The sequence below is a fragment of the Vulpes lagopus genome, chromosome 4 (assembly GCF_018345385.1).
Source record: "Vulpes lagopus strain Blue_001 chromosome 4, ASM1834538v1, whole genome shotgun sequence".
Lineage (NCBI taxonomy): Eukaryota > Metazoa > Chordata > Mammalia > Carnivora > Canidae > Vulpes > Vulpes lagopus.
In genome coordinates, this window is record NC_054827.1 from 43,480,417 (window position 1) to 43,496,455 (window position 16,039).

At 44.3% G+C, this 16,039-nt stretch overlaps 1 protein-coding gene across 14 annotated transcripts in view; it reads left to right on the top strand.

The window, feature by feature from the left end:
• The window catches only part of KMT2C (lysine methyltransferase 2C), a 284,116-nt gene that overhangs the window by 266,011 nt on the left and 2,066 nt on the right, over positions 1–16,039 (top strand). For 13 of the 14 annotated variants that reach the window (XM_041752737.1, XM_041752742.1, XM_041752746.1 and 10 more), the window contains 11 exons: positions 111–247; positions 1,126–1,375; positions 2,439–2,578; positions 3,223–3,330; positions 5,335–6,454; positions 7,372–7,508; positions 8,764–8,906; positions 9,177–9,345; positions 13,625–13,741; positions 14,099–14,172; positions 14,422–14,530. In XM_041752737.1, coding sequence (XP_041608671.1) covers positions 111–247; positions 1,126–1,375; positions 2,439–2,578; positions 3,223–3,330; positions 5,335–6,454; positions 7,372–7,508; positions 8,764–8,906; positions 9,177–9,345; positions 13,625–13,741; positions 14,099–14,172; positions 14,422–14,530 — 2,504 coding nt within the window. The remainder of the gene's footprint in view (positions 1–110; positions 248–1,125; positions 1,376–2,438; positions 2,579–3,222; positions 3,331–5,334; positions 6,455–7,371; positions 7,509–8,763; positions 8,907–9,176; positions 9,346–13,624; positions 13,742–14,098; positions 14,173–14,421; positions 14,531–16,039) is intronic. The other variant, XM_041752743.1, reaches the window with a different exon arrangement.

Here is a 16,039-nt window from a genome sequence, read left to right on the forward strand (position 1 = left end):
TTCTTTTTACAGTGTGCCAGTTTACTAATGTTTGTATATTGATTTTGAGAAGCCATTAACACTCAGTCCATCTTTCCTTCTCCCCCCCCCCCCCCCCCCCCCCATTTAAGGTTTGGAATCTAGAAGGAATGACATCAAAACTGAGCCAGGCACTTTATTTTTCACACCACCTTTTGGTTCATCCCCAAATGGTCCCAGATCAGGTCTTATATCTGTGGCAATTACTCTGCATCCTACAGCTGCTGAGGTAAATACAAAATACTTTTTAACATTATAAACTGTGTCCCCCGTTCTTAAAGGTGTGTTAGGTGGCTTACAGCAAGATGTGCACAGCAGGGTAATGGCGGACAGAAACTCCCGGTGAGAGGTAGGATTAGCAGTCATTCAGATGTCTGGGTTGCTTCTGAGCACTCTGAATAAGCATCACATTGGTCTCAGCTGAAGCTGGGACAGAATAAAGTTTGTGTTCTCGTGTTTTTATTAAAGGATGTGGAGAGAAACTTTTCAATAACTGCACATAGAAAATGAAGCAGCAAGAAAGAACTTTGTTGACAGTAAAAGTTTTACAGAAGCAGTGTAAGTGTTGAGGTAGCAGCTGCTTATATCAAACACTAGTAAATTGAGAATTTTTTTCTCTCTCAATTCTGTGAGGATATTGGCAACCTTACTGTTGGTATAGTGATAGGACGTTTTGGTCATCCACATAACTTAGCAGTTGGTAGGACAGTGAATGTTCTTGTGGGCTGTCGCAGACGTCTGCCCAGACCTGGACAGAGTCCACTTGGAGGGAGTTTCTGGCCAACTATGAAACCTGATGAGGCTTAGTGCCCTCCTTGTGGCTGTGTCCTTTTCACCCGTCAGATAGTCAGATAGCTAACAGTTGCACAAATACTTAACATGAATTGGATCCCTGTATGAGGATTTCTGTTTAGGAAAGCTTGATAGGAGTACTGGTCCATTAAAAAAATTTTTTTTTCCTGAGACTCTTAAGTCCAAATGAAACTTGTTGGATTTGTTTGCATTGTATGTGTCCTGCAGATAGCAGTGACCTGAAGAGCAAAGTTTGCTTCTGTGGCTCACTGTTGCCTTAGGCAGGGTAACACAGTGTTTACACTTTTGTTCTAGAACATTAGCAGTGTGGTGGCTGCATTTTCCGACCTTCTTCACGTCCGAATCCCTAATAGCTATGAGGTTAGTAATGCTCCAGATGTTCCATCCATGGGTTTGGTCAGTAGCCACAGAGTAAACCCAGGTTTGGAGTGTCGACAGCATTTATTTCTTCGTGGGCCTCCGCCAGGACCTGCAAACCCTCCCAGATTAGCAAGCTCTTACCGGCTGAAGCAGCCTGATGGGCCATTCCCTCCAACAAGCAATGGTGAGCTAGTTTACTTTTTGTTAACCTCACATTCATTCTCCATTCACAAGTTAAGCTTATTCTCTTTAAAATCCTACTTAGTTTTGAATAAGTAACAGGTAGCAGGTTGGTGTGTAGTCCTGGGTAATTTATCCTTCTCTGTCATCTGTGGTATGATTTGCCATTAGTGGGTTGGGATGTCACCCGGGGAGTACTGGGCTGCTGACCTTCCCACAGCTTTGGCATCTGTGTGAGGGCCGGCCACACCAACCGCCTCTCTTCCAGGTGCACACGGGGCTGGTGCCTGTGTTTCTGTTCCCTCTTCCTTTTGGACCTTGCACCCTCACTTCCATCTTGTTGGGCCTGTGCTTCCCAGGGGCATGCTGGTGCCCTAGTCCCCAAGGGCAGAGCCGTCTCATCCTCACCTCTGCCTCTGCGCCTCATCCCCTCAGAATCTTGTTTTGGCCCTTGCCCGCCTCTCAGGACCTGGCCGCTTCTCACTTCTCATCTGAATTCTTACCAAGAGCTGCCTGTGCTGGGTTTCGGCCTCCAGCTGCTTCTGCCTTACTGATTTTTCCGTTTTCCTTTCTGCTTCCACGCCTCTCATGAATGATGTGCTCAGACTTTCTGACCACATTTTTATTTTGGCCCTAGAGCTCTCCTCAGCCATCTGTGACTTTCCAAATCACACGTATTTAAGACTCTTGTACATGTACCTCTTCGTCTTTCATAAAACATCTTGTATCGTCTTAACTCTCAAACAAATGTAGTATTCCCCACCCCACTTGCTTTGTACTTATGGGGAATATTTTAATCTATCGTGGTGGATCAGTTTTCTCTCATGCTCCTCACATACGAGCATCATTTCCCCAGCTGCTTGAGAGTAGATGTGTCTCTCTATTTATGCTCCAGTGCCATGCATGTAACCACTGCTTAGAAGAAAATATTTTTATTAATAAAGAATAATTAATATAAGGTAAGTTAAATGAGCTGTGTTATAAGTTGATTTAGTGCAGTTTTATACCTTGTACTACATTGTGTTATCAATTAACTTTAATCACTAATGAAAGTCTTCTGCATTTAGGTTTTTCTGGATATAAGGATCCTAGTCATGGTATTGCAGAAAGCACGGCACTCAGACCACAGTGGTGCTGTCACTGCAAAGTGGTTATTCTGGGAAGTGGTGTGAGGAAATCTTTCAGAGATCTGGCCTTTGTGAGCAAGGTACTTTGGTATTCCTTCTCCAACCCACCATCTACCTCCGCTGAAAACGTCCTATAAAGTGCTTTTCTCCTGTATCGCAAGAATCCATTTATGGTGGCTCCATGGGACACATGTTCCAGGAAGTAGCCTCAGCATATATTTGATATGTTTAGCTTTAAACCAAACAGCAGGGGGATCCCTGGGTGGCGCAGCGGTTTGGCACCTGCCTTTGGCCCAGGGCGCGATCCTGGAGACCCGGGATCGAATCCCACGTTGGGCTCCCGGTGCATGGAGCCTGCTTCTCCCTCTGCCTATGTCTCTGTCTCTCTTTCTCTCTCTGTGACTATCATAAATAAATAAATAAATTTAAAAAAAATAAAAAATAAAAATAAACCAAACAGCAACAACAGATTGGTAAATTGGATATTATGAGAACCACATATGTTTAAGTAGAGTGAAATATGGATAATAAAGTTTATTTTTATAAATTTATTTTCTCTTTGGCTAAATTATATGCTAAATATTGGCATGTAGTTACTTTTTTACTTTTGAGGTAGAGAGCTACTTTCACTTTTAACATAGCATAAAAGCCAACAGTGGATACATCTTGTTTTTATGAAATTTTGACTTGTTGAGAACCCCATACATTTCTCTTTGCTTTTCAGGATTCCCGAGAAAGCTCTAATAGAATGGAGAAGGACATCGTCTTTTGTAGTAATAACTGCTTCGTTCTTTATGCATCAACCACACAAGCAAAAAACTCAGAAAGCAAGGTAAACTTAGGATAGTCACAATTAGTAAACAGTGTATAATGAGTGACTTCCGTGATTTGGGGTTACATTAATGGATAGAACAGGCGCATATCAATCACTCTGTGTGCAGGAAGTCTCAGCAGAGGCTCTGTGGGCTGGGGAAGGACAGCCCGTGCTGCTATTTCAGATAAATTCAGCTCATTTGGGATGCCTGGGTGGCTCAGCGGTTAAGCATCTGCCTTCAGCTCAGGGCAGATCCTGGAGTCCCGGGATCAAGTCCCACATCAGGCTCCCTGCGTGGAGCCTGCTTCTCCCTCTGCCTCTCTTTCTCTGTGTCTCTCATGGATAAATAAATAAAATCTTTTAAAAATAAATAAATAATCAGCTCATCTGACAAGAGGGGAGTAGGCTTGAATTATATCTTAACATTTCAGAATTGAATAAAATACTAATACTAATAACATCTTTAATTTTACTTAAGTGATTACTAATCTCTTAATTACAACAAGACTTAAAACTTCTATTGATCTTATCCTGATGGGAAAAGCTTTTCACACATTTTAAGTCTACTTCTGTATTTCGGAGTGAAAGCATTTTGCTCATTGCCTTGGTGGAAATGGTCTACTGTACCTGATTCTGTGTGATTTAAGTGTATTGTGGTGGTTGATGCAGATAGACATTTTTAACCATTCGTATCAAAGGAAGCCGCCTCATGCAGTGATGTTGCCAGTCATTCTTCCTGGCAGATCACTGCTCTGCTGTCTGCTGGGAGAATGTTCTGGAGACTTATTTTTATAATATGCAGTAGTTTCCATTATAATGAAATCAAATTATGTGCCAGATAGGTTTAGACTTTAAAGTATGTTGAGGCGCATCAGTGGCTCAGTTGGTTAAGCTTCTGCCCTTGGCTTAGGTCATGATCCCGGGGTCCTGGGATCGAATCCTGTGTCAGGCTCTCTGCTCAGCAGGGAGTCTGCTTGTCCCTCTGCCCACCCTCCCCAGTCCCCGCCCCCAACTCATTCCCTCTCTCTCAAAATAAATAAATTGTTAATAAAAATAAGTTAAAATATGTCAACCTTGGGACATGTACACGTGGGTGGCTCAGCAGTTTAGAGCCTGCCTTCAGCCTAGGGCGTGATCCTGGAGTCCTGGGATCCAGTCCCGCATCAGTCTCCCTACATGGAGCCTGCTTCTCCCTCTGCTTGTGTCTCTGCCTCTCTCTGCCTCCCTCCCTCCCTCCTTCTCTCTCTCATGAATAAATAAATAATATTTTTAAAAAAATATGCCAACCTTTGTAAGAGAAGGAATTGCTTTTTTAGTGGGTAATTTTTAAATTTGTACTGCAGTTCCTAGATTTATATGAAGTGTGTCTCCTCAGATACCCAGGTGGAGGGGGTATGTGAGAACAGCAAAGCCCGTGGTACCCAGAAAGTCCTGGGGTTCTCTCTGAGCTTACTTCTTCTGGCAGCTGGATCAGAGCTGGCCAGCTTCAGGGAAGAGTTACGTAAGATGTATGCTGGTAGGGGACTACTGTACTGCCCCTTCTTTCACATTTATGCCAATCAATTCAGCCTAAGATTAATAGATGTAAATTTCAGAGAGTGGGGATAAGCTCAGAGAAGATTATGTTCCGAATTTCTTAGTTGGTTTAACAGAAAATATCATCCCATTGTAGAAATTAGCTAGCACCTCTCTTCAGCATTGATTTTTTTCCTGGCTTTATTATGGCTAGAGAGGAGTGTCCAAGAAAGTTCAGGAGCAGAATTCTCTCTAGAGATACAGCCTTGTTGAGAAGGCCTGGGGAGGGATTCCTGACACTGCCCTGCCCCCATTAGCCCATGGATGTTCGCCAGCATCTTAGCATTTGGCATCTGCTTCTGCACATGACCCCTCACGCTCCCCCGGAGACCCCCCCTCACCCCCACCCCCACCCCCACCCCGGCACAGGCCTGTGACACCCTTCTCCTTGGCTTCCTGCCCTGAGAAGAGCTGCTCTTCCTACTTCTCTTCCCTTTTCCTGTGCAGGAATCCGCCCCTCCGATGATGCAGTCTCCGGTGAAAGAGATGCCTTCCAAAGCCTTTCACCAGTACAGCAACAACATCTCCACTCTTGATGTTCACTGCCTCCCGCAGCTTCAAGAGGAAGTGTCTCCCCCGGCATCACCCCCCATCACATTCCCTCCGGCGTTTGAAGCAGCCAAAGTAGAGGCAAAGCCAGACGAGCTCAAGGTAACAGTCAAGTTAAAGCCTCGGCTCAGGACTGTCCACGGCGGGTTTGAAGATTGTAGGCCGATCAATAAAAAGTGGAGAGGGATGAAGTGGAAAAAGTGGAGCATTCACATCGTAATCCCCAAGGGGAGCTTCAAACCCCCGTGTGAGGATGAAATAGATGAGTTTCTGAAGAAGTTGGGCACTTCCCTTAAACCTGACCCCGTGCCTAAAGACTACCGGAAGTGTTGCTTTTGTCACGAGGAAGGTGATGGATTGACAGATGGGCCAGCGAGACTGCTCAACCTTGACTTAGACCTGTGGGTCCACTTGAATTGTGCGCTGTGGTCCACGGAGGTCTATGAGACCCAAGCTGGGGCCCTGATAAACGTGGAGCTGGCGCTAAGGAGGGGTCTGCAGATGAAATGTGTCTTCTGCCATAAAATGGGTGCCACCAGCGGATGTCACCGATTTCGGTGTACCAACATCTATCACTTTACTTGCGCCATTAAAGCACAATGCATGTTTTTTAAGGATAAAACTATGCTTTGTCCCATGCACAAACCAAAGGGGATTCATGAGCAGGAATTAAGTTACTTTGCAGTCTTCAGGCGGGTCTATGTTCAACGTGATGAGGTGCGACAAATCGCCAGCATCGTGCAGCGTGGGGAGCGTGACCACACCTTCCGTGTTGGAAGCCTCATCTTCCATACGATTGGTCAGCTGCTGCCACAGCAGATGCAAGCGTTCCATTCCCCTAAAGCACTCTTTCCTGTTGGTTATGAAGCCAGCCGCTTGTACTGGAGCACCCGCTACGCCAACAGGCGCTGCCGCTACCTGTGCTCCATTGAGGAGAAAGATGGGCGCCCAGTGTTCGTGATCAGAATTGTAGAGCAAGGCCATGAAGATCTTGTCTTAAGTGATTCCTCTCCTAAAGGTAAGATCTACATGTGTGTGCCCTGCACAGCACGTTACCAAATGTTTTATATCCGTATTTCCTTGTTTTCTCTTGTTTGTTTCATATTGTATGAAAACAGATACAGATTTTTCATTTACAGACACAACTCATAGCTTCTGTGTGTTACTATACCTGCTCTTTGCCTGTCATCTTCTCAGCACCTGCTAGACTCCCTCTAAATCAGAGTATGTGTGCATACATCAAACAGTGATTTGTAGATGAACATTGCCTGCTGTTTGCATTGGGTACCCTCCTAATGTCAGAAGGCAGGGACCATATGTAAAGCAGATTCTGTACATTGTCTTTTATGAGGATTTCCAGGTATTAAACAGATTTGGAGCTAGAAATTGGACATTTAATTCTGATGATAAGCTGTCATTTTATTGATGCAGAAAGTACAGGGGAATTGCTTTTTTTTTTTAAAGTCTGGCAGTTTTTTTAAAAAAAAAAATGTGTGTGAAAATGCCCTGAAGATAATTCTAATGAAATATCAATTTAATATTTTAATGTAAATCCAAGAGGAGAGAAACTTACTTTTAGGTACTGCTAATTGGACTAAATCAGTCAAAAATGTAAAGTTATATGCCTAGTACGAAAATGAATTAAGTTCTTGTGTGAATTTGTTACATTAAACTTTCTTTTCCACTTTCACTGTTTAATTTCCTTAACATAACACATTTTTCTCCTCAAAATAAACTGCCATTTGATAAGTAGGTAATACCGGGCTTGTTAGATACCCACCTCCAAGGCTTTCCTTGGAAACTGGTAAGTCTCCAAGTGGTTGGTCAGTTTTTATTTTGCTCTTATTTAATCCTGCTTCCTGTTTTCCCCTCTGTTTAGCAGAGGGCAGGTTTGTTCTAAATTGTTTTGTTTTTGTTTGTTTCGGCCGTATTTAGGCGTTTGGGATAAAATTTTGGAGCCCGTGGCATGTGTGAGGAAACAGTCTGAAATGCTCCAGCTTTTTCCGGCCTATCTAAAGGGAGAAGATCTGTTTGGGCTAACAGTGTCTGCAGTGGCACGGATCGCGGAGTCAGTGAGTGCCTCAGCGAGCTGTGGCGTCGGGATTGCCTTTCTGATTGCATTTGGTGGTTCCCAGTGTGACTGTTTTAATATGGGCTGTGACAGTCAGGATGCTGAGGAGGCACTCTGCCTGTGCATTGGCTCCCGGCTCTCTTCGTGTCTCTTAAGGCACCTCTGATTCACCACAGTAAATGATAACATTCCCTTAGTGAGTGGCTCACAAGTTCCAGCTTCTCTTCAAGGGTGAAGACAAGGCAGACAGAAAGACAGAAACGCTGTTTGGCCTTCAAGCAGTGCTGGATGGGTGGGGGGATGCTGGTGTACCTGCTCCCTGACACCCACTTTCCTGCCGCCCCCCCCCCCCCCCCCCCGGGGACGGTCACCACAGAGCAGTTCCTGCTGGGGACGGTCACCACAGAGCAGTTGGATTGCAGGAGGAGTACCAGGCCTTACCTGTATTTTAAGATTATAAGCAAGTTCACCAATAGGTCTATACACAATGCTTTTGGGAAATTGTATGATTTTAAGGCATTATTTTGAACAAGAAAAAATCATCAATAGTTGGTGGGTTTTGTTTTATTTACTTATTTATTTGGAGAAGCAGAGGATACCTCAAAAGCCACGAGTTATATGTCTACTTGCTTCTTTTGGTAGAGTCCTGCCTAAATGATCTTTTAAGTCTATAGTGAAGTATGTCCACAAGAAGTATATTCTAGGAAAGGCCCGTAACATGAAATTACTGTACAAGTAAATCTCAGTTACCACCTACACTCTTGGGACATTGAATGTGATAATGTGATAACTGCATCTTAGTCAAATTGAAGAAGTGAAAAATCAAGACAGTAAACCATATTCAATGATTTTTAACTATATTTAATTTTTAAATTCCAAATAAAGATATAAAAATTGAAAGCACTAAGTTGTAAGTCCGTACACACTGGATTGGAATAATCAGATCTTAAGGTCACACAGCAATGTATGTTGGTTGGCCTGTGGTGGTTCTGTGGGTTAATATTTTTCTTCAAGGAGCATTTGTCAGCGTTTACAGAGTTTCACTTTGAAAGTGAAATCTCTGTATTAATATTGAAATAAATCTGAGTGCAGGCCAATTATGTTAACATAAGTTAAAAGACCATTTTGTGCCAAGGGAATACATTGGCTAGTTATTTCCACAAAGGTTCCAGGTGGGCCATCCTTTGGCCAGCATTAAGGTCGTCCGCAGTCCTCATCACATGAACTAACCTTCTGTCTGTTTCACTCCTTTGCAGCTCCCTGGGGTTGAGGCGTGTGAGAACTACACCTTTCGGTATGGCCGCAACCCTCTCATGGAACTCCCTCTTGCCGTTAACCCCACAGGCTGTGCCCGTTCTGAACCTAAAATGAGTGCCCATGTCAAGAGGTTTGTGTTAAGGTATTTTGTTTTAACTTCACATAGTACAGCCCAGGGTTTCTAGGCGTATTAGTGGTTTTTGTGCTTGATTTGTCTGCTGCTTACAAACCCTGCTGTCTCTGGCTGTGTCCGTGCCGACCACATTAGAGAACTCGCCGTGTGGCTCTGCTAGGCGGCTTTCCATGTATGTTCCTGTCAGTAAGAATTTGAATCATGTTGGCTTTGGGCATTATTCGGAGATATCTTCAGTTTTCCTTTTATTTTTTCCTGTTGACATGCCATTGTGTGCAGGCCTCACACCCTGAACAGCACCAGCACATCCAAGTCCTTTCAGAGCACGGTCACGGGGGAGCTGAACGCACCATACAGTAAGCAGTTTGTCCACTCCAAGTCCTCGCAGTACCGGAAGATGAAGACCGAGTGGAAATCCAATGTCTATCTGGCCCGGTCTCGTATCCAGGTGAGGAAATAGTCTGTCTTTGGGAAGAGGAGAGCAACAGGATGGGGTCTAGCCATCAGAAGGTACTGACATCCGGTAGGTGAAGAAGGATTTTGTTCAGCTGCAGGATTAGAATCGCATTTTAAAAATCCTGTCATTTCTTGCTAGTTTGCAAACACTGATTAGTGACCGAATATGGCTCTTGGAGCATGGATGCTTTTCTTCCTCAAATGGGACTACCTCCAGAATCTGCATCTTTGCATCTTGATGAGGGCTCATGGGAAGCAGGTACCACTGTATTTGGCACACACTGGATTTGTGGAGAGTTCACTAGAGCTGTTTCAAATACTTCTGAAAAATACAAATGAAAATAGTTTCAAAAGATATTCCAATGTGAGGAGTTCTTTTGGAAGCCTTTTTTCATGAAAGCACTGTATTTTCTGGTATGTAGATTGTAGAATACCTTAGAGAAAGAGCCATCTGTAGGCTAAGCATTTACTTTACATCTGTGATCCAGACTTGCTGAGCTGCAGACCTAAGGAACCCCAGGCCTATTCAGCATCTCCCCTTGGATGTCCCAGGATGGAAGTATAAAGCTCGCTTTGCCAAATCTCTCGGTCCCTAAGCCCAGTCATCCTGCCAGTGGTCCCCATCCACAAATTGTGTACCTTGGCCTCAGGATGCCCAGATCTAGAGCATCCTCGAGTTCTGTTGCCTTTCCCCCTCAGAAGAGCTCTCAAGTCCACTGTTGGGCTCTGCCTCCCTGTTTTCTCTGCCATGGCACCTCTGCGCTCCATCCACCTAGCCCCACTCACACCCAGTGTGATCCCTTACAATGAAAGTCTGATCTACATTCCGTCGCCTCTGCTCATGGGGATTCTCGTTCCTTTGTAGGAAAATTTTCCCTCCCGGGAAGATTGTAGGATCATCTTCTTGTTTGTGATGTTTGGATATTTTACAAAAAATGTGCCTTAGGTTCAATCATTCCCCCCCCCCCCCCCCCCTTGCATCCTTCTTTGATGATCTTTTCCAACCTGGAGCATTGTGACCTTTGGTCTCAGGAATGTTTCTGTATTAATTCTTCTGTAGTTTCCTATCTGTTTCTTTCTGTTTGAACCTATAGATAAATATCAGACCTGTGAGATCTCACAGGGTGGACCCGATACCAGCAGTAGCAGCACCTGGGACCTGCCTTCTGGCCTGGCCCCCACAGTGGGGCCCCCAGATGACTAGTGGGAGGACAGGAAGGAACTTCTGTCTCCACCCACAGCCCTCCTTTCCCCCTCTGTGTCTGCTTCCCTTGTCCTTGTTTTGTGATTTCTACTTCATCTGCTAATCTTTCTTTTGTGCTTAAAAAAAAAAAAAATCAACTAAGAGCCCTTTGTGCTCTAGATCTTTTTGTCTGATGCTACATTTTTAAATTACAAATACAATATCTTTCTTTTCTTTTCTGCTGTTGCATCAAGAATGGAACCTCTTCAGTTCCTGGGGAATCCAGTGGTCTGCTCTGGTGTGTCTTTCTTCTGGGCTACGTCTGTTACTTTTCCATTTTAAATGTTCCCAAATGGCTCATTCACTCTTTTACCATTCCTGTTTCTTGACATCGGTTTTATTCCCTTACTATCATTTCAGTGATTTCTTTTTTTTTTTTTTTTAAGATTTTATTTATTTATTCATGAGAGATAGAGAGCAGCAGAGACACAGGCAGAAGGAGGGAGAAGCAGGCTCCCTGCAGGAAGTCTGATGTGGGACTCGATCTCAGGACTCTGGGATCACGCCCTGAAGGCAGACGCTTAACCGCTGAGCCACTCAGGCATCCCCATTTCAGTGATTTCTTAACCCCTGAGCTCAGTGGGGTCCCTGTGACTGTCCTGACGGTGCACACACATCTGTGCACTGATGTATCAGCGGAGGCATTCCCATATGCTTTTCTGCAGCATCCTTTTCTTGCAAATCCTCAGTGAATCCTCTAGGACAACTGAGGTGGCTCTGTTTGATTCTCCCTAATGGCTCTGTGATGTTCCGTGATGTTGATGAACTGTAATTAATTAAACTGTTCCACAACTGGTGAACATTTGTTTTGTTTCGTTTCCCCCAAAATAGCATCAGTATCTTGTACAAATATCCCTGTGTATTGTGATAGACTCACTCCTTTGGAGACTATTCCCACATGTGAAATTACTGTGTAAAAGTATGTACTTTTCATCTTAGCAGACCTTGTTAGTTTTCTGAAAAGGCTACAGTTGCACATTTCTTCCTGCATTTAGGAGATTGTCTCTCTCCTTTTCCTATTTGTAGTGCTATTGCCCTTTTATGTTTCTGCCAGACTGATAACTGCTTCCATCTCTGCAGTTTTTAACTGCTGATGAATGAACGACTTTTCATATGTGCCATTTGGATTTGCTCTTCTATGAATCACCTATTCATCCTTTGTCCATATTCCAAATCATAAGAACTTGTGCTAATAGATGTGCTCCCCTACCAAACACCCTTTGGTTATTAAGCTACTTATAAAAGTTTTAATTTTTATATAGTCAAATATACATAATTTTCTATAGCTTCTAGTCTTGGTTAAGACAGTAGATTTTAGGGACGCCTGGGTGGCTCAGTGGTTGAGTGTCTGCCTTTGGCTCAGGGCATGGTCCTGGAGTCCAGGGATCGAGTCCCACATCAGTTCCCTACATGGTGCCTGCTTCTCCTTCTGCCTGTATCTCTGCCTCTCTCTCTGTGTCTCATGAATAAATAAATAAAATCTTAAAAAAAACCAAACAAACAGTAGATGTTATTGTATATGTAGTTTCTTGGATTTCTGTATTTCAGAAATTTTAAATGTTGAAGACTATTTTCCAGTGAATAACTAGTTGAAGCACCATTTAGTTAATAACTCTCCCATATTACACTGAATTAGGACACCATATAGTAGTATGGTGATACTACTATACAACTATTACACATTAGATTTTCACATATGCGTGGATTTACTTGGATTCTCTATTCTCCTTCATTGATCTTCTTGTCTATACTTATACCAAACTATATTGATCTCTAGACATACTCCTTTTCCTGTGTTCTGATTCTTTCACCTCAGTTATGTTGGAATTGAACAGATAAGTTGCATAAAACTTTTTTCCCCCAGAAGATAATAGTTGACACCAGAGTCTCTAAGATCAGCCCTTGGTACTATGTGCCCCACGGCGGTACTTGACAGGGGCTGTTCCCCAGGGGACTCCCCAGTTAGCACACGCTCTTCCCTGCTTGGTTACTGTGGTGGTCTTCTAGGCAGTTTGAGTTGAGAAGGCAAACACATCCACACCTTGACAAGAAAATATCAAATATTCATGGAAATCAACCATATTTTTTTTTCAGTATGTTATTTTTCCAGAATCCGCAAGGCTAAAAACTTGTAAAGGTACACACAGTGTGTGATTTATTAGACCACTAGCATATACAGTAGGAGCTGCCAAATGAGAGACCTGCTGCAGTGTTTTTAGCCAGTGCAGTGTTTTCTCTGTGGCCTTAAAACTTTAGGGGAGAAGGTTGCCTTCCTGAAGAACTTCCATTTCTTTCCAACTTTTCTGGTAATTAGAGCAGAATAACTTAACCTGCTTCTCCTTTTGCCCCGGCTTCAATCTGAAACATGTCTATAGTATTAATAATCCCTTATGGTTTGCCCTATTTCTGATATATTAAGTTGTTGTCCTGTTACATCCTTTTAGAGATAGTAATGGGTTAAAGTAAATACCAGAAGCTATTAAGCCTGTTTAGTTGGTGGGGTCTCAGCATGAATTACATGGAAGATAGGATAACCCAGCGGAATGTGGCAGCCAGTCAGTAGCGCACTGTTTTGTAAATATACCTTCAGAATTTAGAAAAGCAAGATAGTAATGGCATTACTTTTAAGTGGCAAGATTGTTTCAGATATTATATTTTTTTTTCCCTTTAAGATTTTATTTATTCATTCATAGAGACACAGAGAGAGAGAGAGAGAGAGACACAGGCAGAGGGAGGAGCAGGCTCCATGCAGAGAGCCTGACACAGGACTCGATCCAGGGTCTTCAGGGTCACGCCCTGGGCTGCAGGCGGCGCTAAACTGCTACGCCACCGGGGCTGCCCTCAGATATTATATTTAATTAAAAAAACAGTTCAGGTGAAATCTTCACTATAGCTTTTGCTGTGGCCTTTGTATAAAGGGGAATCAGGTTTGTAGTCAAAGAAATTGAAGTGATTTTTGAGGAACATATACACAAGCTACTTACCCCTACCCCCACCCCGTGCCATTTTTAATTTATTTCTTCTGCAGGGGCTTGGTCTGTATGCTGCTAGAGACATCGAAAAGCACACCATGGTCATTGAGTACATCGGGACTATCATTCGAAACGAAGTTGCAAACAGAAAAGAGAAGCTGTATGAGTCTCAGGTAAATGGCAGTCCCCCTCAGTCCCCATGTCGTCTAAGAGCTGCATACGGGAGCCAGATCAGACTGTCTACGAGATTCAGTTTTGAACAAAAGCGACATCCAGATATTCTTGTGTTTTCCTTGTTTTTTCTATCAGCCTCACCCTATCTAGTCAGTGTTACTATTTGCATAGATACAGCTGTAGATTAGTGAGCCTTACGAGCAACCTTCCAATGTGCTGCTCTCTGTTCACACCGCGTGACCACGGTTGTGTGACATGCACAGTGAGCACAATTGGGCTGTGTTTCCATTCACTTCCAGCTAAGTGTTCCTGCTCTGAACATGCACGTGGAGGAATTTCTGACTTTTCTCTTTCAGAATCGTGGCGTGTACATGTTCCGCATGGATAATGATCATGTGATTGATGCGACACTCACTGGAGGGCCTGCCAGGTGAGACGGAGGGAATCTGGTCAAGGAAGTTGTGCCCAGTGGGTCCATGCACTCATGACAGCCTCCAGGATTGAAAATTCAGAGCAGATGAGCTTTGAAAAGAATTTTCATTTAAAATTGTGTATTCTTGTTCTACGAACGGTCAGGTAGAAATGTAATTAGGAAAGAGTTTTCCGTATGAACTGAAGGTTTTTAAAACTTCTTCCAGCTGTTTCATAATAAATTGTTTTCTGAAACGGTGGCTTACAGATATATCAACCATTCGTGTGCACCTAACTGTGTGGCTGAAGTGGTGACTTTTGAGAGAGGACACAAAATTATCATCAGCTCCAACCGGAGGATCCAGAAAGGAGAAGAGGTAAGAGTCTTGGGATCACGTCTGCTCTCTCATATCCCTGCTTGTAGGTCGCTGCTTGCCAGGTAATCTTGCCCAGGCATTCTCCGGGTCTTTACTGCTAGAAAACTCTCTGTGCGGTGAGTCCAAGGTTGCCATGCCCTCACGGCATCCTGGACATCAAGTGCTCCGTCCTCTTCATGGCAGACTTGCAAGATTCAGTACCGGCTCCCTGGTTCCCTCGTTCTGTGCTCCGTGAGCCCCACGTCCCCACCTCACCCACGTGGCAGTGTTTTCCCATGTCTTAGGGCTCCTGCTTTACCCCCGGGGTCACAGTTTGGCAGTATCCCTCTCCTTAGAGTCTACTTGTCATCCAGTGGATATCTGGGGAATGTCAAGGTATTGTGGCCTCTGTGATGTCTGGGAACATTACGACTCATGTGACCACTGAGAGTCTGGGGGCAGCATGTGGGTCCAGATCACCTGTATTCACACTTAGGATCAATAAAAGGTAAAAAAAAAAAAAAAAAAAAAGGATCAATACAAAGTGACAGATTTTTCTCAACAGATTTTCAAACAGTTTGGCTCTTTTACTATTTTTTCTCTCCTTGAAAATGCTGGAAGCTGAACTTGACATTTGTTTCTTTGGTCTCATGGTTGCCTTTCACCTGTTATTACCTGTCTAGACCACATACTTGTGTTTCCCAAATCTATCTCCCACGAATGCAATTCGCACACATTTTGAGATGCTCTGGATGCCACTGAGCAGTGTGGGTCTCTGTGTAGGACCCTCCCAAGGGGCAGGGGTGGGGATGGGGCTGAGTGTCTTTATGCTGTTGGGACCCCCCCCCCCCTTCGGAACACAGCTATGTGATGATTTCTTGTATTTTTGTGGTCATCTTTTTGGAATTCCCTTTTTTAAATCAAGAATTTACCTAAGGCCCATGGTACGTTTTGAAATATCTCAAGTAAATCAGAGAACCTGTGTGGCACCAGCATTGTCCCAGACACCAGGAGGGGCCTTGGGCAGGTGGGGTCCTCTGAGCTCCTGGTCCTCCTTCCCCTTCCTGCCCATGTCCTCTTGAGTAGATCTCTTAACTTCTGCAAGCTTCTGCTTCATTTCTATGAAGTGGCGAGAATCTCCTTGAAGAACTCTGCAAGTAATAGAGAGAAGCTACCTGGTACATGGTGGTGTCTTCCCTTCCAGTGTAAAAAGTCTTTGCAGACAGGGCCTGCATAGGACATGTGGTCAGAAGGACCCTGGAGAGCGGCAGTCCTCGCTGTGGGCCAGGGGCTTAGGCTTGGGGTCGGGCCAGCTGGGCGGGCTCCCCCTGGCCACCCCAGCAGGGCTGGTCTGAGGCAGAAGGAGTAACTGGCTCACCCTGCATAGACCTCTTGGAAGTGAGAGATGTCATTTGGCAGGGCAACTGGCCCACCCCGGATGTACTGCCCCCAGCCACAAGCCCGGAGGTGGGGGCAGCCCCTCCCCAGGGCACACGGTACCCCAGGGGGCAGAGGCATCCGGCCTCCCCT